General features: G+C 45.0%; 2 protein-coding genes across 2 annotated transcripts in view; both read right to left on the bottom strand.

The window, feature by feature from the left end:
- LOC133489224 (rho GTPase-activating protein 6) overlaps positions 1-20,515 on the bottom strand; it is a 98,273-nt gene extending 77,758 nt beyond the window's left edge. Inside the window, exon 1 of the mRNA XM_061798101.1 lies at positions 19,730-20,515. Within this exon, the coding sequence (XP_061654085.1) occupies positions 19,730-20,209 (480 nt within the window). The 5' untranslated portion in view covers positions 20,210-20,515. The remainder of the gene's footprint in view (positions 1-19,729) is intronic.
- Positions 545-6,423, bottom strand: LOC133489192 (uncharacterized). Its single transcript, XM_061798046.1, has 3 exons — positions 6,419-6,423; positions 3,324-3,413; positions 545-2,757 (listed from the first exon to the last, which is right to left on the bottom strand). Exons 1-3 carry the CDS (start codon positions 6,421-6,423, stop codon positions 1,983-1,985), a joined length of 870 nt encoding a protein of 289 aa, XP_061654030.1. The 3' UTR covers positions 545-1,982.
- Positions 20,516-22,486: the final 1,971 nt, after the last annotated feature.

Raw genomic sequence — 22,486 nt, forward strand, 5'->3', positions numbered from 1 at the left:
CATACTTGGAGAGCATTAGAATCAGAATCTTTAATGTCATTACACAATGTACAAACCAAATGTGTATTTAGAGTAGCATATCGTAGAGGTATTTACAGTAGTAACATGTTTCATAAATTGAACCTTGACAAGTTGACACCGAGTGGCACGTGGCGAAAATGATCGCGATTCACGCTATTTGCTGCTGTAACTAGATTGTTTATTCATCGAGGCGTTATGGAAACATTTAGGTTACAATTGTAGTTGTAAATGAATAGTGAAATAATTTTATGCCATTAAATTTTTTGCATGAAAATTCAAGACATATTTGCCAGCCTTTGTGAGTCAATTGCTGACATACATTTCTTGAAACCTCCACTCATTTTCTCAATACCTTAAACACAAATCCAAAAATTCAAGCTCCATTCACAAAAACCTTGACTCTTCCTGCAAAACCAAACTCTTGCCTCAAGACAGACCCCAAGTCAATTAAAATGAAAAACACCACTGAAGAGTCACTATACACAACACAGAAAAAAGGAAAACACAATAATCAGATCATAAAGCTGCAGAAATAATCTTTATTGTTGACAATAGTAATGCATTTTTCAAAACAAAACAAAAATCCTGTTTAGCACTTGTAGTGAAAATACAAAATATGAAAAAGGATTAGGCCCACAAGTAGAATGGAAAATTTCTGGACTGAAATACCTTTTTGTGTACAGCTCTGTTTAGAGTCATGCTGTACGTAATGAAAAAAAGCAATTAGGCCGACTTAGGTCTGCGAAAGTTGACTGTATTTCATCTGAAGCACGTACGGTAATTGTTTATTGTCTAACACCTCTTCTCTCTCCTCTTCCTCTTTGACCACCTTTTACTCTTGCTCTAGTGCAGAGGTGTCAAACTGGTGCCCCGGGAGCCAGATCCGGCCCGCCACATCACTTTATGTGGCCCGCGAAAGCAAATCGAAATTGCTAATTGTGTTCTGGTGTTCTTGAAAAACATGTTCTTATAGGCTTCTGATTTCAAAACTGGTTATTCATCAATGTGTTGTGTATACTGTATGTAATTATATTAGGTAATCTTTCATTTATATGGGTTCACAGTTGTAGCGGCCTCTCCGGGGGAAGTCATAACTACAATCAGGCCCATGACAAAGATAAGTTTGACACCCCTGCTCTATTGTCTCTCAGATAGTCTCGATCTCTATTGAATGTTCGACAACCAGGCCTCCCCAAACTGGCTTATATTGGTTTCTTCAGCTCATTAGCCCCAAGTGTGATACATTTTTAGTTGCTGTGTTAATGCTGAGAAACCTGTGCTTTAATTGAGTTTCACTTTTGCCACATGTGCAACACAAGAGCATTACAGTGCAAAATGTAAATGTTTAGTGGGTGAAAATATGTTCGCAAGTCGAGTCTAACTAGGTGAAAAGTGCTATAGTTTTGTTTGCCAAAAGGGTGACCATTTTTATAAGTGGGTGTAGGGCATCGACCATTTGATTCAGACAACAGAGTTTTGTGTTTTAGCAATGGAGAAATACTGTAACTTATTTTATTATTATTTATTACTTCCTCAAATTTATAAAAAATGTTGTAATATTTTTCTACGCATTTCTTTCTGAAAAGCGTATTTCATCATCTACAAACAATACATATAAAACAAATGTATTAGTAGTAGTCATAGTAGCAGCATTACAGTTCCAGACTAACACATACAGTAGAGTAGTCATAGTCACAAAATGTACCTATTGTTGTTGTTCAAACTTATCAGATCAAGCACTGTCACTGACCGTTGGTCACCTAATAATGACGAACAATAAGAGTCCTTGGATTCTGGGCTGTGAATGGTCCTTGATGCAAACAGCTCTTCACTGGGCTTCTGTCACGTACGTGCTTGCTTAGGGCGAAGGAGAGGAACGCAAGGCAAGATCATGGTGGACCCAATTGCAGGGAAGGAATCTCAAAATAATATTTAATCACAATGATAAAGACAACTGGTGACTATGACATGGCAAGACATGTGACAACGACAATGAACCGACAAGAACTGAAAGAAACCAGTGAACTAAATACAAACAAATTGACGAGACAACGAGGAACACCTGGACAAGACACGAGTGGCTGGAGAGAGCTGATTGGTCGACACAAAGTAGACGAGAACAGGTGGACACAACAACCGAATGAGCACACGACAAACATGGAACACAGGAAAACATGGAACAAAACTAAACACAACCCAAACCAAAACACAGACCATGACAGTACCCCCCCTCTAAAGGAACGGATCCCAGACGTTCCCCAAACAACAACCAAAAAGTCACCAACCCAGGGTGGGCGGAAGGGGGCCTGGAGGAGGGTACAGAGTCCAGCCCTCAGGTCAGTCTGGTGGCCATCCAGGCCACCCGAGGTGAGGTGCTTGGCTGAGCGGTTCAGGAGGTCGTCCAGGACGCCAAGCACCAGGGTCTTTACAGGGCCATTCAGGCGGACGGCCACGGTGCCTAACCCAATGGTAATGCAGGGGCCAGGCAATAGGGTTGGGTGGCGGCCGCTGGACGAGCGCCGCCGGAGCGGGGTCGGGTGGCGGCCGCTGGACGAGCGCCGCCGGAGCAAGGACGGGTGGCGGCCGCTGGACGAGCGCCGCCGGAGCAAGGACGGGTGGCGGCCGCTGGACGAGCGCCGCCGGAGCGGGAGCCTGGCGCAGCTGCCGAGGAGCCGGAACGGGAGCCTGGCGCAGCTGCCGAGGAGCCGGAACGGGAGCTGCAGTCGCTTCCTCAGCCTGCCACCATTGAGGTTTGGGAGTAGAGGGTACGGGAGTGGAAGAGTGCACAAGGTCTCGGGAAGGTGAACTAGGAAAAATGGCTGGTACTGAACATGGTGGCAGGTTTGACTAGACGTGACTTAATTGGAGCCGTGGAACAACGTGTGGGAACAGCTGAAAAATTAAGTGACTTGTGAACAGAGGGAAAAAAACGAGGGGGCAAAATTTGACCTTTACTTGGGCGCCTCCGTTGGCCACCACGCGGCGGTCCCGGGTAGATGGCCAAACGGGTGCGCAAGAAAAGGTCCGAGGGAAAGGATTTGGACTCACTGGGGTTGGAAACGGGGAGACGTGACAAAAACGGACGAGGACGGGATAAACTAGGGAAGGAACCAGAAAAATCTAAATCTGTGTCAGAGTCAGAATCAGACAGGTGGTTAACTAAATCGGGGCAATCTTCACAATCAGAAAAATCAGAATCTAAAGAAACATGTGGATGTAAAATAGTAGGGCATGGTGAATAACTAGGACAAGTGGGGGGGACCCGATGAAAAGGACAGAAAAGACTGAACGATAGGGCTTACTGGAGGAGAGTAGGTATGGATGGCAGGCTGAGGACGGTGGGAGGCAGTTTGGTGGTGTCCAGGGTGACGCCATGTTCTTCCCGCTGGGTCCTGTTCTGGTCGGTTCATTCTGTCACGTACGTGGTTAGGCCGAAGGCGAGTAACGCAAGGCCAGAACATGGTGGACCCAATTGCAGGGAAGCAGGGAGGCAAGGCAGGAGTGCGGGAATCTCAAAATAATAATATTTAATCACAATGATAAAGACAACTGGCGACTATGACATGGCAAGACATGTGACAACGACAATGAACCGACAAGAAGTGAAAGAAACCAGGGAACTAAATACAAACAAATTGACGAGACAACGAGGAACACCTGGACAAGATACGAGTGGCTGGAGAGAGCTGATTGGTCGACACAAAGTAGACGAGAACAGGTGGACACAACAACCTAATGAGCACACGACAAACATGGAACACAGGAAAACATGGAACAAAACTAAACACAACCCAAACCAAAACACAGACCATGACAGCTTCATACTGTTTTTGATCTCTTTAGACAAGACAAATCATTTAATTTCTATTGAAATAATAAAGTTGAAAGATTTTGCAATGTGAAAAAGCTTATACAACCCAAATCCAGTGGAACCGAGCAATTCTCATGTTTTCATCAGAGAGATTATTATTACACATGGCTCCTTGTATGTTCATTACAAACAGGCAATGTAGAAGAAGAAGAAGAAGAAGAAGAAGAAGAAGAATCATCTTTTATTGTCATGAACATGCATGCACACGAAATTTGTTCTCTGCATTTCCTGAAGCAGTAAAATGCAACTTTATGTTGAACAAAATATACAGTATTGTATATATATTACGGTTCATGAATCTACTGTGTGAACAAACAGTCATTCATGCACAGGAACATTTATGGGAAGGTACCCAGCAGGGAAAAGTAGGATCTCATCTTGGAAGTGACGCCGTTCCCTCCAAAAGCAACACAAAAACGCTTGTTATGAGAGAGAGAGAGAGAGAGAGGGGGGGAGAGAGAGAGAGAGAGAGAGACCAAGAAAGGCTTGCATGTAAATGTTTGTGTAACAATTTAGCAAATGTCCAAATTAAGTTTAATCATTCCAACAGCTACAATCAAATAATTTGGAGTTTCTATGATTCCTACGTGCTGTTAATCATATTTATTTGGCCATAAAACAGCTTGTTGGACGTTTTTGTGTCAGATACTCGGGACAAAGAGGGGCCGTGCACATATATGCACAGCTGGAGCTGGTCATACCGCAGCCTCGCCACAGTTGTTACCGTGATTCATCATTCGCAATGCATGTACGCACACTTGTGCCCAGAAACAGAAGAAACTACAGTACCTATCGTTGGTGCAGCTCATGCAGGATTGATTTGAAGCTGATTAGCGCCCTCCATTGGTGAGATTTCACTAAACTTCCTTCACTGGCTATGCTTTGCACAAATTAATCGAGTTACTGACAAAGTTCGGGTTCCACTTCATTAATGTATACTATCTTTTCAGGGAACAACATTGAAGAAATAACATTTTGCTACAATGTGAAGTAACCTGTGTATGGATTGTATAACAGTGTAAATTTATTATCCTTACAAAATAACTCGACAAAAAGCCAATAATGTCCAAACCGCTGGCAACATACGTGAGTACACATCGAAGTGAAAATGACCTAATTCTTCCCGGTGTCATGTGACTGGTTTGTCTTACAAAGTCTAAGATGTGAATGGGAAGCAGGTGTGTTAAATTTGGTGATATTGCTCTTCCAGTTTCTCATACTGGTCACTGGAAGTTCAATATGGCACTTCATTCTCTCAAGATCTTTTACAAAATTAATTCTTCCTCTCCATATAGATGGCCGAGACTACAGGGAGATTGTCAACCCCCTGAAACTGAACTCCAGAATGGTGGCCAATACCAGACCAATATTTTGAGTGCACATTTGCAGCATCATATCAAGAAGTTGTCTTTGGAAAGTAGACATATGAGTACTGCAAGCATTGCTGCAAAGTTAAAAGGGGTTAAGGGTCAGCCTGTCAGTATTCAGACCATACGCCACACACTGCAACAAATTGGTCTGAATGGCTGTCATCCCTAGAGCCTGTTCTAGAGATGATGCACAAGCCCACAAACGGTTTCCTGAAGAAAAGCAGATGTAGTACAAGGATTATTGGAACCATGTCCTGTGGTCTGATAAGACCAAGATAAACGTATTTGGTTTAGATGGTGTCAAGCGTGTGTGAGCAGTGCAAAGACAAGTGTGTCTTGTTATGGTATGGGTATGCATGAGTGCTGTCGGTACTGAAGAACTACAGGTTATTGAAGGAACCATGAAAGCCAACATGCACTGTGACTTACTGAAGCAAACCATGATCTCTTCCCTTTGGAAACTGGGCAGCAGAGCAAACACGGCCTTCTTCTGTAAAACTTCTTACTGTAAAAATTACAGTATTTTACTCGCAGCAGTGATGCTGTAAAATACTGGAACTTAATCCAGCATAATACTGTAAATCAATACCCAGTAAAATACTGTATTTTGTAAGGTTACTGATTACAGCAACATATTAAATGTACAGTATTTTGCCAGTAAAATACTGGAATTTTTAGTGATCTCATTCCAAGATGGCGCCTACCCGTGTGGACGCCTCAGTTACGTCCTCTCTAGTATTGTCTATGTTTTTGTGTTTTTCGTTCGTCTTTGGAGACATTACGCGACTCACTTACCCAAGGGAAGACTTGCTAAACATCAGGGAGTCTACCCTGAAAGTCACCAACTTCCGCAAATCCACTCAGTTTTTTCACCAAGTTACTCACTAGGGGGGAGACAGCTGCGGTCGATGGTGCATGGAGACGGAGGAACCCAGTAAAGACTTCGGACGTTCCACCGCCCTGTGCTTTACGGAGACTTGGCTTTGTGAGGGTGTCCCCGATGGTGCTGTAATGCTTCCCGGGATCCATCATCACCAGGCAGACCGCGTCATGGAGTTATCGGTGAAAACAAAAGGGGATATTCTTCTATATCAACGGAAAATGGTGTACGGACGTCATTTAGAGTCGTTTTTGAACTGTAAGCTATTGTACTCACCTCATGAGTTCGCATCTTTCATTCTCGCCGGTGTTTACATTCCATCCCAAGTTAACACGAATGCCGCACTGCTAACGCTCGCTGAACAAGTAAACGAAATTGAAAAAAAACACCCGGACTCACCCCTCATTATTCTCGGGGACTTTAACAAGGCTAAACTCAACCACGAACTCCCTAAATACAAGCAGCACATTGACTGTCCTACCAGGGAAAATACAATTTTAGACCACTGCTATACCATGCTAAATAATGCATACCGTGCCATACCTCGTGCAGCTCTGCGCTCGTCTGATCATTGCTTGATTCACTTAATACCAACATACAGGCAAGAACTTAAATGCCCAAAATCTACGGTGAAAACAATGAAAAGTTGGACCAATGAAGCAAAGATAAAACTTCAAAGCTGTCGAGACTGCACAGACTGGAGTGTCTTTGAAAATTCAGCTGGCAGCCTGGATGAATATACGGACACTGTCACATCCCATATAAGTTTCTGTGAAGAGGTGTGTGTACCAACAAAGTCATTTTGCACGTTCAATAACAACAAGGTGTGGTTCACTGCCAAACTTAAGCAACTTCGCCAGGCTAAAGAGGACGCATATCGAAGTGGGGATAGGGCCCTGTGTAATCGTGCTGGAAGACAACTGACTAAAGAAATTAACATTGCAAAGAGAAACTATGTCGTAAAGTTAGAAAAACTGTTTACCGCTAACGACTCTAAATCAGTCTTGCATGCATTACAATCGCTAACCAATTACAAGCGACCAACCCCCAAGCTGAGAACAATAAAAGACGAGCCGACAACTTGAACACCTTCTACTGCAGATTTGAAAAGGACACTTTCACACCCCACACCAATCCAGCCGCACCACCGACCACCACCACACCTCTGAGTTCTGCGTTGACCATCCACGAACAGAATGTGAGACGCATCGTCAAACAACAAAAGATTAACAAAGCGGCGGGCCCAGACCTTGTGTCATATATCCATCCATCCAATTTCAACAACACTTATCCTAGTTAGGATCGGGGGGCGCTGGAGCCTATCCCAGCCTATATATACATAAATATATATATATATATATATATATATACACACACACACACACACACACACACACACACTGTCCCCTCCTTGAACCATCACCTTATCGTGGTAGAGGGGTTTGTGTGTCCCAATGATCCTAGGAGCTAAGGTGCCTGGGGCTTTATGCCCCTGTCAGGGTCACCCATGGCAAACAGGTCCTAGGTGAGGGACCAGACAAAGCACGGCGCCAAAAACCCCTATGACGAATACAATTAATGGATTCAGGTTTCCCTTGCCCGGACGCGGGTCACCGGGGCCCCCCTCTGGAGACAGGCCTGCAGGCGGGGCTTGAAGGCGAGCACCTGGTGGCCGGGCCTGCACCCATGGGGCCCGGCCGGGCACAGCCCGAAATGGTAACGTGGTCCCCCTTCCCATGGGCTCACCACCTGTGGGAGGGGGCATAGGGGTCGGGTGCAGTGCGAGCTGGGCGGCGGCCGAAGGCGGGGACCTTGGCGATCCGATCCCCGGCTACAGAAGCTGGCTCTAGGGACGTGGAACGTCACCTCTCTGGCAGGGAAGGAGCCCAAGCTGGTGTGTGAGGTCGAGAAGTTCCGACTAGATATAGTTGGACTCTCTTCCACTCTGGAGTTGCCCACGGTGAGAGGCGCCGAGCAGGTGTGGGTATACTTATTGCTCCCCGGCTCGGCACCTGTACATTGGGGTTCACCCCGGTGGACAAGAGGGTAGCCTCCCTCCGCCTTCGGGTGGGGGGACGGGTCCTGACTGTTGTTTGTGCCTATGCACCAAACAGCAGTTCAGAGTACCCACCCTTTTAGGAGTCCTTGGAGGGGGTGCTGGAGAGCGCTCCCGCTGGGGACTTCATCGTTCTGCTGGGGGACTTCAATTCTCACGTAGGCAATGACAGTGAGACCTGGAAGGGCGTGATTGGGAGAAACGGCCCCCCTGATCAGAACCTGAGCGGTGTTCGGTTATTGGACTTCTGTGCTCATCACGGATTGTCCATAACGAACACCATGTTCAAGCATAAGGGTGTCCACACGTGCACCTGGCACCAGGACACCCTAGGTCGCAGTTCGATGATCGACTTTGTGGTCTCTCGGGTAAAGAGAGGGGGCGGAGCTGTCAACTGATCACCAACTTGTGGTGAGTTGGCTCCGATGGTGGGGGAAGATGCCGGTCCGACGTGGCAGGCCCAAACGTATTGTGAGGGTCTGCTGGGAACGTCTGGCGGAATCCCCGTCAGAAGGAGTTTCAACTCCCACGTCCGACAGAACTTTGCTCATGTTCCGGGAGAGACAGGGGACATCGAGTCCGAGTGGACCATGTTCCACGCCTCCATTGCTGAGGCGGCCGACCGGAGCTGTGGGCCGTAAGGTGGTTGGTGTCTGTCGTGGCGGCAATCCCCGAACCCGTTGGTGGACACCAGCGGTGAGGGATGCCGTCAAGCTGAAGAAGGAGTCCTATCGGGCCTTTTTGGCCTGTGGGACTCCTGAGGCAGCTGATGGGTAATGGCTGGCCAAGCGTAATGCAGCTTTGGTGGTCGCTGAAGCAAAAACTCGGGCATGGGAGGAGTTCGGTGAGGCTATGGAGAAAGACTTCCGGACAGCTTTGAGGAAATTCAACATCGCGTGGACATCGGGGACAGTGCCTCTGGATTGGCGGACTGGGGTGTTGGTCCCCCTTTTTAAGAAGGGGGACCGGAGGGTGTGTTCCAACTACAGGGGGCTCACACTCCTCAGCCTCCCTGGTAAGGTCTATTCAGGGGTGCTGGAGAGGAGGGTCCGTCGGGAAGTTGAATCTCAGATTCAGGAGGAGCAGTGTGGTTTTCGTCCTGGCCGTGGAACAGTGGACCAGCTCTACACCCTTGGCAGGGTGCTTGGGAGTTCGCACAACCAGTCTACAGTGTCCCTCGGGGGGGTCCTGTGGTCCTCAATCGGAGAAGGGTGGCGTGCCCTCTCCAGGTCGGGGATGAGATCCTGCCCCAAGTGGAGGAGTTCAAGTATCTTGGGGTCTTGTTCACGAGTGAGGGAAGAATGGAACGGGAGATCGACAGGTGGATCGGTGCAGCGTCTGCAGTGATTTTGAACCCTGGTCCTCAGAACTGTGAGGCAGACGCTCTCACCAGTCTACCACCGTGCTGCCTGTGCATATATATATATATATATATATATATATATATATATATATATATATATATATATATATATATATATATATATATATAGATTCATCTTCCATTCCGCTTATCCTCACTAGGGTCACGGGCGTGCCGGAGCCTATCCCAGCCTATCCCAGCTAACTTGGGCGAGAGGCTGGGTACACTCTGAATTGTCGCCAACCAATCGCAGGGCAGATATCAACAAACAACCATTCGCACACACATTCACACCTATGGGCAATTTAGAGTCTTCAATCAACCTACCACGCATGTTTTTGGGATGTGGGAGGAAACCTTTATATATATATATGCAGCACGGTTGACGACTGGCTAGCACATCTGCCTCACAGGTTTGAGGACCTGGGTTCAATCCCCGGCCCCGCCTGTCTGGAGTTTGCATGTTCTCCCCGTGCCTGCGTGGGTTTTCTCCGGGCACTCCGGTTTCCTCCCACATCCCAAAAACATGTGTGGGAGGTTGATTGAAGACTCCAAATTGCCCGTAGGTGTGAATGTGAGTGCGAATGGTTGTTTGTTTCGATGTGGCCTGCAATTGGCTGGTGAGTAGTTCAGGGTGGACCCCACCTCTCGCCCGAAGATAGCTGGGATAGGCTCCAGCACGCCCGCGACCCTAGTGAGGAGAAGCAGTATAGAAAATGGATGGATGGATATAGAAAGGCTTTCAACAAGTTTTAGGGGTGAGTTTGTCGGAAGTATCAATGTGGACACCTCCACATTTGTGGTACTATTATGTTGTAGCCTACGGTATGCTACAGAAAACATTGATTCTGTAAGTAAACTTAAAAATTACTAAAAGATCTGTTGGAGCGTGCTCATTAATGTGAAGAACTGTATGTGTGGCAAGAAAGTATCCACTAGATGGCAATAACGTTTCAATAATGTGCTAAAAATGCCAATTGAAGCAACCTCTTAACAATGCCTTTTGTAATATTTGAGAGTAGAGTTTTCTCAACCACCAATAAAACGGCTAAGCATGTGCTGACTTCAATAAAATCAATAAACTCACTTCTTTAACTTCTTGGCTCAAACTGTTCCTCTTCAGAGCTATTTTTCTCTTTATAGCTGCAGTTTGCCTCACTCTGTTTTGGCTGTCTGGCAGATTCACAAGGATGGAGGAAAGGTCCAAGGGTTTACATCACTTTGCCTGGAATCATTATAGTCGATGTTTAAGGACAGTGTTTCTGTCTCTCCGATGAACATTTCATTCAGGAGAAAGAAAAAAAAGCTTTATAATAATACATTTCATTTACACACACACACACACACACGCACACACACTTAAATGACTGTTATTGGACAGCCCTAGCACCAGAAACGCATACAGTATATCTCTTCACAGTCGTCACTATATTTTGAAATATTTAAGCAGACTTCTGGCGAACAACTCAACTTAACTTAACCATCACACTTTCACAACAGCCACAGCCCATTGTGCACAATAACACTTCACAAAATAATAATAATGCAATCATAGCCAAACAAAATCTTCTCCAATTAAAATGCACCCTTCACAGTGGCACTCTGCATAGCCTACATGAGGTGCAGTTCTATTCCCTCTTGCTGCACATGAAGCTGTTATGAGAGAGGAGCAAGACTGAGCAAGACTGAAGTCCCCAAGGATCCAATATGAGGGCGCCATGATCATAGATGCCGCAATCACAGCATGCATGACGTCACTCACATTTGCTACAAACTGAGTTTGAAAGCAAACAAGCAACTGCGGTTTTCTAAAAGCCGATAGTTCGTCTGTTGACGAGTAACACCCACATACAAATATTGGTTCAATTATATAGTCCCAATTCGTCATCTTCATCACTTTTTTTTTTTTTAGCTCCGACTGTCATTCCACCCCACGTCTCCTCCGGGACGCACTCAGCTCCACGTTGACGACACTCCTCACAGTCGCAGCTCCTCTAGAAGCACCATTGCAGACAGTCCAACAGTGCCGAAACGCTGCTCAACAAAAATGGAGCTGTTGCAAAAATGATGCCCGTTAAGGCGCTAAAACACGTGCAATGGGTCCACACAACATAAAAGTAATATCAAATTATCCATCCATCCATCCATTTTCTGAGCCGCTTCTCCTCACAAGGGTCGCGGGCATGCTGGAGCCTATCTCAGCTGTCATCGGGCAGGAGGCGGGGTACACCATGAACTGGTTGCCAGCCAATCGCAGGGCACATACAAACAAACAACCATTCGCACTCACAGTCACACCTACGGGCAATTTAGAGTCTCCAATTAATGCATGTTTTTGGTATGTGGGAGGAAACCGGAGTGCCCGGAGAAAACCCACGCAGGCACGGGGAGAACATGCAAACTCCACAAAGGCGGGGCCGGGGATTGAACCCGGGTCCTCAGAACTGTGAGGCTGACGCTCTAACCAGTCGTCCACCGTGCCACCAATATCAAATTACAAAACAAAAAAATAATGGTGTAAAAGCACAAATTAACTGCCAACTCCAGGCGCCTTCTCTGATCTCTTCCAGTCCAGGACAGGGTGTACTTCGCCTCTCACCCAAAGTCAGCTGCGAAAGGCTCTAGGCCACCTGTGACCCTATAGGGTCATATAGTGAGGATAAGCAATATAGAATATGGATGGATGTGTGGTTGGATGGTTGAATGAATGGAAAGATGGACAAGAATATTTGTGTTCAAAATCAGAACATACACGTACATGTAATAATGGCTTCTATGATGAATGGACACTTACGAGTAACAAGGCATCTAGAATTCGACATAATCGCATCCAAAGCAGAGTTCTTTTTATTTTATTTGTTCATTTTTTTATGAAGGCTGTTGTTATCTGTCCTATGAACCAATAAGGGAAGAGTCCGTTCGGGCCAATCCTAATGTTATGTAACATAACATTAGGATTGGATTCCACATTTCCACTGTGTATAATGTTGTTACTTCCTTTACTGGAGCTGTGTCTAAATGTTTAACTGCACATGGGTGTGTGCACATACCACCATATGGGTCACTGAACAGTAAATAATAAAACTATATATATATATATATATATATATATATATATATATATATATATAGGTATACTGTAGGCAGTTACAAATGAGCATTAGGACCTCCTCCAGTTTATTCTTAAAGCTACCCGTCTGTCAGAAGGCCTCCACTTGACACTTTGACCTAGAATTCCTTCCAGAGAAAATATCCAAGCCTCCACACTGAAAGCAACTGGAGTAAAGGAGTAAAAGAATTCTTAGTGCTCAGTAATGATTTAGTACAGACTGAATACTGCATGGGTGATCTTACACAGTTCATCCCTAAATAGTTTGCTATTCCTTGCTCATTTGTCAATGTTCTTTAAGGTTCCAGGGAGGAAACTATGCAGACTGTGTTGTTTTTGTTAAGTGTTAGCTCACTCCAAATTTTCATGGCACTCATTGTGTAGTTGACGTTGATCAAGATTACACAATCTGTGTGTGTTAGCAACGCTTTTCCTCTGACCCATAACAAACCACATTTAACAGAACTGGGTCACTATACATCCATAAATGCTCAAGGGGAACAGGGGTGTTCACTTTTGGCCTCTAAAAAAGCAAACTACTCGATCACTGCCTTCTGTATCAATGACGAAACCTGGAGGGGAGCATTAATCGGCAACAGACATAGAGATTCTGTCGGCGGATATTAATGTTTACTTTGCACCCGTCTTCTATTCCAAGCGGTGGTCTTTCCCTTCGTTGTTGAGAAAACATCCCTAAGGAGAGGTGAAATCACCCACGCCAGACAAATCTCCAATGGGTCATCTAGACACTCGTCAACACAAGTGTGGTTATAGAGCGTCTAATTTGGCCACAAAGAGAATTACACTCTGTAAAGCACATACAGAACCTCTACCTCACCTTTTCTATTCGCCATGAATATTTTCCATTGCCCAGAGGCCAACAATAGTTAATCTACAATTTCAAAAAATGCATATTTGCACAAGAACATCCAGTGCAAATTGGGCTGCGTCAATGATTTCATGGCATTGTTTACTAAAGCATACAATCAACTTTTCTAATGTTATACCCTACATTGCCACATACTAAAATCATATCTGCGTATTTGCCAGACCAATGGCATATTTTCTTAACAGTGACATTTTAGTTTACACCAACAACACCATCTCTTAGGTTTTTTGAACAGGTAGTTATAATTTCTAAATCTCTATTGCTGCTTAAATTTAAGAACATCACAAGTAGAAAGGAGGGAGTTACATGATAGTTTATGTAACCTTAATTGTAATAAAATAAAATAGACTTTTTAAAAAGACAATGCAGCCATATCTACCGCAGAGTTGTATTTATTCTGTCTCCATGTAGACCAACCTTCTGTTCAGTAATGACAATAGACATGCTGGTTACCAGAAGCCAGTTAAACTTAATAAAGGCCATAATCAATATATCAATATAATCAAATATTTTTTGGGGATACCGCCTACTTTGAGTGTCACATGGAGAAAAATCATGTTTAAAACAACAACTTTTTACACCAAGCACCACTTCAAAAAATACTTGGCTCTCCAAGTAGGCCAAAATGTTCATCAAAAATTACGCATTATTGCATTATTATTGTAAGCCACCTTAACAGTTTGAACATTAACTCTGCGCTGAAATATCAGAAAATGAAAAACTGTCCTCGAATAAGGATTCTATTACATAATATTACGCATTCAAGTTTAAGAAACATTGTACCTCAATGTTGAAAAGAAACAGTTCTAAAAATAAAATGTGAATGCATTGTACTTTAAAGTGAAATACAACTGAACTGTACTCATCAAATGTTATGTAGTGGATTTTAAAAAACAGTTTAAGGTGGTTTGAACATTTAATTCAGTGATTCTTTCACGTACCAGGGGGAGCCCACGTACCACTGGTGGTACTCGTACCACAATTTGAGAACCACTGGCCGAGAGCCGTGGTTTTCAAAGCTAGTAACAGGGGTGTCAAAATAATTTTTGTCGTGTGTCACATAGTTATGGTTTCCCTCAGGGGGCCCCTATGACTATGAAAACCAAATAAATATAGTCCATCCATCCATCCATTTTCCTCACTAGGGTCGCGGGCGTGCTGAAGCCTATCCTAGCTATCTTGGGGCAGGAGGCGGGGTACACCCTGAACTGGTTGCCAGCCAATCGCAAGGCACACATAAACAAACAACCATTCGCACACACATTCACACCTACTTCAATTTAGGGTCTTCAATTAACCTCCCATGCATGTTTTTGGGATGTGGGAGGAAACCGAAGTGCCCAGAGAAAACCCACGCAGGCACGGGAAGAACATGCAAACTCCGCACAGGCGGGGCCGGGATTTGAACCCGGTCCTCAGAACTGTGAGGCAGACGCTCTAACCAGTCGTCCACCGTGCCACCATAAATATAGTCACTTCACCATATTATTTCATATACACAATTGCCCTGGCAATTGTTACGTATATTGATAGCATACATCCATCCATCCATCCATTTTCTACCACTTATCCGAGGTCAGGTCGCGGGACCCAGACTTCCCTCTCCCCAGCCACTTCATCCAGCTCTTCCAGAGCGATCCCGAGGCGTTCCGAGGCCAGCCGAAGGATGTAGTCTCTCCAGCGTGTCCTGGGTCGTCCCCGGGGTCTCCTCCCGGTGGGACGTGCCCGGAACACCTCACCAGGGAGGCGTCCGGGAGGCATCCGAATCAGATGCCCCAGCCACCTCATCTGGCTCCTCTCGATGTGGAGGAGCAGGGGTTCTCCTCTGAGATCCTTCCGGATGACCGAGCTTCTCACCCTATCTCTAAGGGAGAGCCCGGACACCCTGCTGAGGAAACTCAGCCGCTTGTATCCGGGATCCTGTTCTTTCGGTCACGACCCACAGCTCGTGACCATAGGTGAGGGTAGCAACGTAGATCGACCGGCACGTGTGGACACCCTTATGCTTGAACATGGTGATCGTTATGGACAATCCGTGATGAGCACAGAAGTCCAATAACAGAACACCGCTCGGGTTCTGATCAGGGGGGCCGTTCCTCCCAATCACGCCCTTCCAGGTCTCACTGTCATCGCCCACGTGAGCATTGAAGTCCCCCAGCAGAACAATGAAGTCCCCAGCGGGAGTGCTCTCCAGCACCCCCTCCAAGGACTCCAAAAAGGGTGGGTACTCTGAACTGCTGTTTGGTGCATAGGCACAAACAACAGCCAGGACCACCCGGAGGCGGAGGGAGGCTACCCTCTCGTCCACCGGGGTGTACCCCAACGTACAGGCGCCGAGCCAGGGAGCAATAAGTATACCCACACCTGCTCGGCAGTTTGACAACTGTGCTCTAGTGGTACGTAAAACAATCACTTAATTAAATTTTGCACAAGGTTGCAGTGGCTTCAACATTAGAAAAAAAACAGTACTTTTTTAAAATGCAGTTGTTTTAACCTTTGAGTACAATACATTTGCATTTTTATTATTTTTTGGTTTGACCTAACTGAAAACTATGTCATTGGCCAATCCTTGAATGCCCCCTAGAGGTCATTAATGTTTTACCTTTTGTCTACAATGCTAGAGAATACTTTTGAGGATACTCAGTATACAGTAAACAAGTCATTTAAATAGACACATTGCTCCATCTTGTGATTGGATCAGTGATCAGTTATCGTTTTTTTTAGACACGGTGATTAGTGATCGGCCCCATAAATCCTGATCGTGTAAAGCCTAGTACTAACATATATCATTAAAGGTAATTTTATTAAATTTGTTATTTCAGAAGTGGAAATCAAACTGGTAGCCCTACGCATTAATCAGTACCAAGAAGTAGCTCCCAGTTGCAAAAAGGTTGGTGACCCCTGCTATAAACCAATGCACTGCTGCTATGGGAGTAGGGGGAGTAAATTATGCCTATGGCTTGATGGCATCCTCTCTGTTCATCAAAATGGCCGTCTAGTTTTTTCGCGAACAGGTTGGTGCCCTTCCATGGATGGTACCACAAAAAACTGTGTACATTTGCTCTGTTTCATCTTGAATTGTATTAGGGGCATTCACCCATGTCAGACTTTCAAAGTTATGCGCCTCCAAATCCAGTGATGCCGGTAATGCTTTACAAAATAACATTACAAAGTAACACATTACTCCAAAATTCCACCATTTTGAGTAATATGTTACTTTCCCCAGGAGAATAATCAGACGACAGTTACTTTTTCTAACCAATAACAGTTACTTTTGAGTCATCAGTGTTTCTCATCAAGTACTGATTTGTGGCAGGTGACTTGAAAACTCACAGTCCAGCCATTCAACAGCATTTAACTATTCACGCAAACTGCTGATTTCTAAATAAGGGAAAAAAAGCGATTGGGACGTGATTGTTGATTCTACAATGCACAGTAACGGTGCAGTACCATAAAAGTGCAAAGAAATGCACGATTTCACAATCGCCTCACAATTTTTTTTTTACCTTTACAAAAAGTGTATTTGATTGTTGTTACTTTTTTACTTACACATAAAGAATACAGGCGGCACGGTGGCCGACTGGTTAGAGCGTCAGCCTCACAGTTCTGAGGTGCGTGGATCAATCCCTGTCCCCACCTGTGTGGAGTTTGCATGTTCTCCCCGTGCCTGCGTGGGTTTTCTCCAGGCACTCCGGTTTCCTCCCACATCCCAAAAACATGCATTAATTGGAGACTCTAAATTGCCCTTAGGCATGACTGTGAGTGCGAATGGTTGTTTGTTTCTATGTGCCCTGCGATTGGCTGGCAACCAGTTCAGGGTGTACCCCGCCTCCTGCCCGATGACAGCTGGGATAGGCTCCAGCACGCCTGCGACCCTCGTGAGGAGAAGCAGCTCAGAAAATGGATGGATAAAGAATACAGTTTTACTGGCGTGTTAAGTGCGCAATCCATTGTGAGTCATACCGAAGTGCGCGGTCATAAATCGGTCATGGAGGTTAAGGACTGTCTCACTGAAGGACTTACAATACGTATCTGAAATAATATTTACAATAAAAAGTGAGAGCTCTCCACTTCATTGTAGTCGGGACTGTGAGCTGGTTTGACGTGCTGCACGGCTGACGTCACGTAGTAAGTGTTTCTCCCCCCCGTCAATCACCCACAGGTTTGCTAGGTACCTTGTCACCTTTTATCGGTCTTTGCATAAAAATGAAGATGGTGGGAGCAACGGTGTGAGTGTGTGTGTGTGTGTTTGTATGCCCCCAATATCAAATCACCACTCACTTTCACATTTACGTGCACGCACGTTATTTTTTTCTAACTTTGTTCCTTTTACGCTCCAGTAATTAGTCAAGTAACTAAGTTACTTTTTCAAGGTAACTGTGGCAACGCTGTCCAAATCAACCTCTTCACTTAGATTTCAGGGAGGTAATCAGCGAGGAATCACAACAAAAAAAACAAGCATGTTCACAAGTTCACCTCAGCGCAGTTTGTATCCTGCAATCTTTTCCCTTTACTTCGTTGTTGATGAAAATACTTTTAAAAAAAATGCTTCAAAGATCATGTATACCCAATAGGCCAACCTTGGCCTTGCAACTACACTATTTCACAAAAGCTGAAGTACTATGCTAAACTAATAAACTGCATTTGGAGCCAACATTCCAGCACTTGGACAATGCGCTAATACTTTTATTCTCAACCATTTTGGGCCCAAAAGCAACACTCACAGTCTCAACTGAACCATTTCCACCCCTTTTTTTTTACTTGTGTTTTGCCAATAAACAGTGGAAAATCAGGGGACCCCCCCCCCCCCCAGCCCCCTGCAAAACTCTAATGGCGTTCGGCTTGACATTTTGAGAGGGATGCCTTTTGTCATCGATCCATCCATTCATCCATCCATCTAGCCATCCATCAACCCATCCATTCAACTTCTGCTTTCAGATCTATTCCTGAGCGAGAGCCTCTCCCAGCTGACTTTGAGAGGCAGGGTATACCGTGGACTGGTCAGCAGTCAGTCGCAGAGCATATATAGAAAAACAACCCTTTATATTCATATTCACAGCGCTGGATAATTTAGCATCTTGAATTAGTTTTGTCATATATCATGAATCACAAAAACAAAATAATACAATTGTGTGAAAATGCAAAACCATCGCACACAATAAAACAAACAATTCTATAACATATTGCACAATCTGAGGGGCAATAATTACATTGTCCAGACTCGACTAATGACACCAAAGTGATGGCCTTATTATCCTCAATGAACCTACTGCAGGGTGGAATGAGGAGGGGTAGCAGCGGCATGGGAAACTGAGATTTGGCAGCGGGAAACTGCAGCGTGAGACCATCTCAACTGCACCATGAAGGAGAGGAAGAGTGACCGTAGCAGAGCTGTTGAGAAGCTCTGGAACAGGAAGTGATGCAAGAGCTTTTCAAGGGTTGCGTGTTTTTTGACCCCCCTCGCCCAAGCGTGAGAACCAAGTCCTTTAAGTCCTTCCCAACACACACACACATACAAACACACATACTGTAAAGCCGCAAACAAAGAGGGAAAGAGCACCAATCCAACGAGTCTGCAAAACAAGTGGGAAACCAATCATACCTTTCTACTAGTGCGTGTGGACTTGTGCCAACTATGTACCTTACAAAGCCCCCCTGCTAAAAATAAGTATCCAAAGTATGTTTTGGTAAAGATTTCATACTAAGCCTCACTCAATTTCTGCCTGCTTTAAGCCCAGCCCCACCCCCCACCACATGAGTGGATGAAAAAGCTATCTATGCACTTCAATGCACCTTTGCTTGGAATTAATTAATTCTCAAAAGCATCATAAGAGATTATTTACCTCACCCCAGGGAATGCATTCTTCCATGACATTGGGAGAACAGCCCCCACCAGCCCCTCCTCCTCCTCTCACCCACAGTAATAACCCATGTGCCCTTGGTCAAGACAACTGCTGTGATGCAGCTACCAGGTGCAGATGCCAGAGAATGGTCAAGCTCTTTTATTGTTGTATTAATAAATAAAAAAACAACAACATTGCATCACGAGCAGTGCTGAAAGAGGCAGAACAATCTAAAATCAGAATTATTCTCGTTTTAATTTAATACTGTTTTAATTTAATAAGTTTTAATTTAATACTGTCGTTTTATTGGAGCGTGGAGAACGTTACCTCCGGTTTCCACACGACGTCAGTATGCGAGCTCGGCGGCTGTGTTCTCCTCTGGAGCCACCTCCGAGGCGAGAAAAGCGCGCCGGGACTCCCGGACGGCGCGAACCCGGAGCCCCGCACGAGGAGCGGTAAATCCCCAGTCGTGCTCCTTTTGGAACGCTTCACTACCTCGTAGTCAAAATGAAAGTTAGACGACGGGGACACGTCCAAAGGTATGGAGGGAGAGGAGATCGAAGGTGGGATGGGTTCTTTGAGCATTAAAGTCTTGGTGCGCGGAAACGGCTTCGAGGACGCACCTGCGTCCGGGACAGTTGAACCGGTCAACTGCGCCTCACTTGCACCATCGGTCCCAGTGCCGCATTGTCTGATGATGGCGGGGTCCAGGCTCCTAGTTTGCCGTAGCCTCTGTTTGGTTATGCCCTTCGATGCCGGAGAGGAGCAGGAGAAGACGCTGTTCAAAAGACCCTGTGCCGCAGACATGCCTCCTGCTTCTTCTTCTTTTTTTTTTTTTTTTTTTTTGGGTGGGGGCGCAGGGGGTCACCTGCTCAATGCCTTTTCCTCAAGCTCCACAACGGTGAGCCTCGAACAGAAAGTCCCATGTGGTGAACCGAGGAGGAGTCGGATGGGGCCACATTTGGTTGCAGAAGTGCGAGTTGATCCGCGGCAGCAGCGGTCATGCCCAAACTGAAAGTGGAAATAGAAGCAGGCCGTTTGAGAATGTGCATGAGCGTCTGGAGGGCGGTGGCCATAAAACTTTAACTTTGCATTATGTCCCCACCCTCCATTCTATCAATCTCACACGCACAAAACAATTATAGCGTACCATCACCACCGCTCCCTTGCCCATCAGTTGTTCTCATTTTTTATTTTATTTTTTTTAAATAAATCTTCGGGAACAAATAATTACTCACCTATTCGCGTTTATTCTGTGACCACACAACAGTAGTGTCGTTAGGCTCATTTTCGCGAGGCTTCTTGAACCCTCCTAAATGATTTGCTTGTTTTAAAAAATAATAATAATGTACCCAAAAAATTATTGAATAAACCTGGATGTACCACCAATCAGCCTTTTTGGGATTGGTTCCCCACACCAACAACAACAAAAAAAAAAAAAAAAAAAAAGGAAAAACGAAAAACGAAAAAAAAAAATTATTGGGAAATAATTTACATATATATCTTTTTAAAATCCACATGGGTCTTTCTGCTGTTAGCTGGTGGCCGGAGTTTCCACCAGTAGTGATGAAGAGTTTCTTGAAAAACCTTCGTATCTCATTCCTTTGTTCTTTTCCTCACATCAACCCTGTATTGTGAAGCTCCTGGCTTTTTACATTGTGAAGCTCCTGACTGTTTACACAAAGATGGAGGAGGTTATAGAGTGGACTTTATGCATGAACTCACACCACGAAACAGTAGCTGAGCTCATTCACTTAGTTGTCATCAGTGGATAATAATAATAATAATAATAATGACTCTAAATTGCCCGTAGGTGTGAATGTGAGTGTGAATGGTTGTTTGTTTGTATGTGCCCTGCGATTGGCTGGCAACCAGTTCAGGGTGTACCCCGCCTCCTGCCCAATGACAGCTGGGATAGGCTCCAGCACGCCCGCGACCCGAGTGAGGAGAAGCGGCTCAGAAAATGGATGGATGGATAATAATAATAATAATAATAATAATAATAATAATAATAATCACTACTTCATCCATGTTCAACTGTAGGAGCGACAAGGGACAAGGGAGCAACATCTACTGGTAATGTGAGTCCAGTCCAGGAACCATATGGAACTCATTATGGATATGAAATATTAAACATTTTAGTCAAAGTGCATATATATTGTATACAACTTCTTTAACCTGAAATTTTATTTAGGAGAGTAATGATGAGAAAGTAGAGAGAGCCAAGAGATAAATACAAGCCAAATTAACTTGTCCCAGATATTTTTAAGAAAACTTTAATCTCATTTTATTTAATTTACAAGTAATTGAGTAATATTTTTTTTCCTCCAACTATTTGAGTCACAAATGCACCCTAAATATAATCTCTGCGATTTCAAAAGTATCTGGGAGCAAACAGTTATTGTGTTTTGAGCCTGGCAGGTCATTAGCCTCTATAATTATCAGTTATCATTCATTCATTCATCTTCTGTTCCGCTTATCCTCACGAGGGTCGGGGGCGTGCTGGAGCCTATCCCAGCTAACTTCGGGCGAGAGGCGGGGTACACCATGATCTGGTCACCAGTTCAACTAATAATTTGGAGGGTAACACCCCAGTGATGAGCCACTATATCCAACCATCCATTTTCTGAGCCGCTTCTCCTCACTAGGGTCGAGGGCGTGCTGAAGCCTATCCCAGGTATCATCGGGCAGGAGGCGGAGTACACCCTGAACTGATTGCCAGCCAATCGCAGGGCACATACAAACAAACAACCATTCGCACTCACATTCACACCTACGGGCAATTTAGAGTCTTTAATTAATGGATGTTTTGGGGATGAGGGAGCAAACCGGAGTGGCCGGAGAAAACCCACGCAGGCAGGGGAGAACATGCAAACTCCACACAGGCGGGGCCATGATTTGAACCGCGGTCCTCAGAACTTTGAGGCAGATGTGCTAACCAGTCGGCCACCATGCCGCCCTGATCAGTTATCAATTGTGTTTCAATGTTGTTTTGATGTCTTGACGTGGAAAAATTCAGTCTTGCAGTAACGTCAATTGAAAAAGACACTTTAGCGTCACAAGAGAGTGTTAGACTGATTTTCC

This window comes from Phyllopteryx taeniolatus, chromosome 1, assembly GCF_024500385.1.
Source record: "Phyllopteryx taeniolatus isolate TA_2022b chromosome 1, UOR_Ptae_1.2, whole genome shotgun sequence".
Taxonomy (NCBI): domain Eukaryota; kingdom Metazoa; phylum Chordata; class Actinopteri; order Syngnathiformes; family Syngnathidae; genus Phyllopteryx; species Phyllopteryx taeniolatus.

Excerpts from the sequence above, each read along its gene's own strand:
- LOC133489192 (XM_061798046.1), bottom strand. Across the intron at positions 2,758-3,323 it reads TCCATACCTACTCTCCTCCA|GCTGAGGAAGCGACTGCAGC; the intron begins GTAAGCCCTATC and ends CAATGGTGGCAG.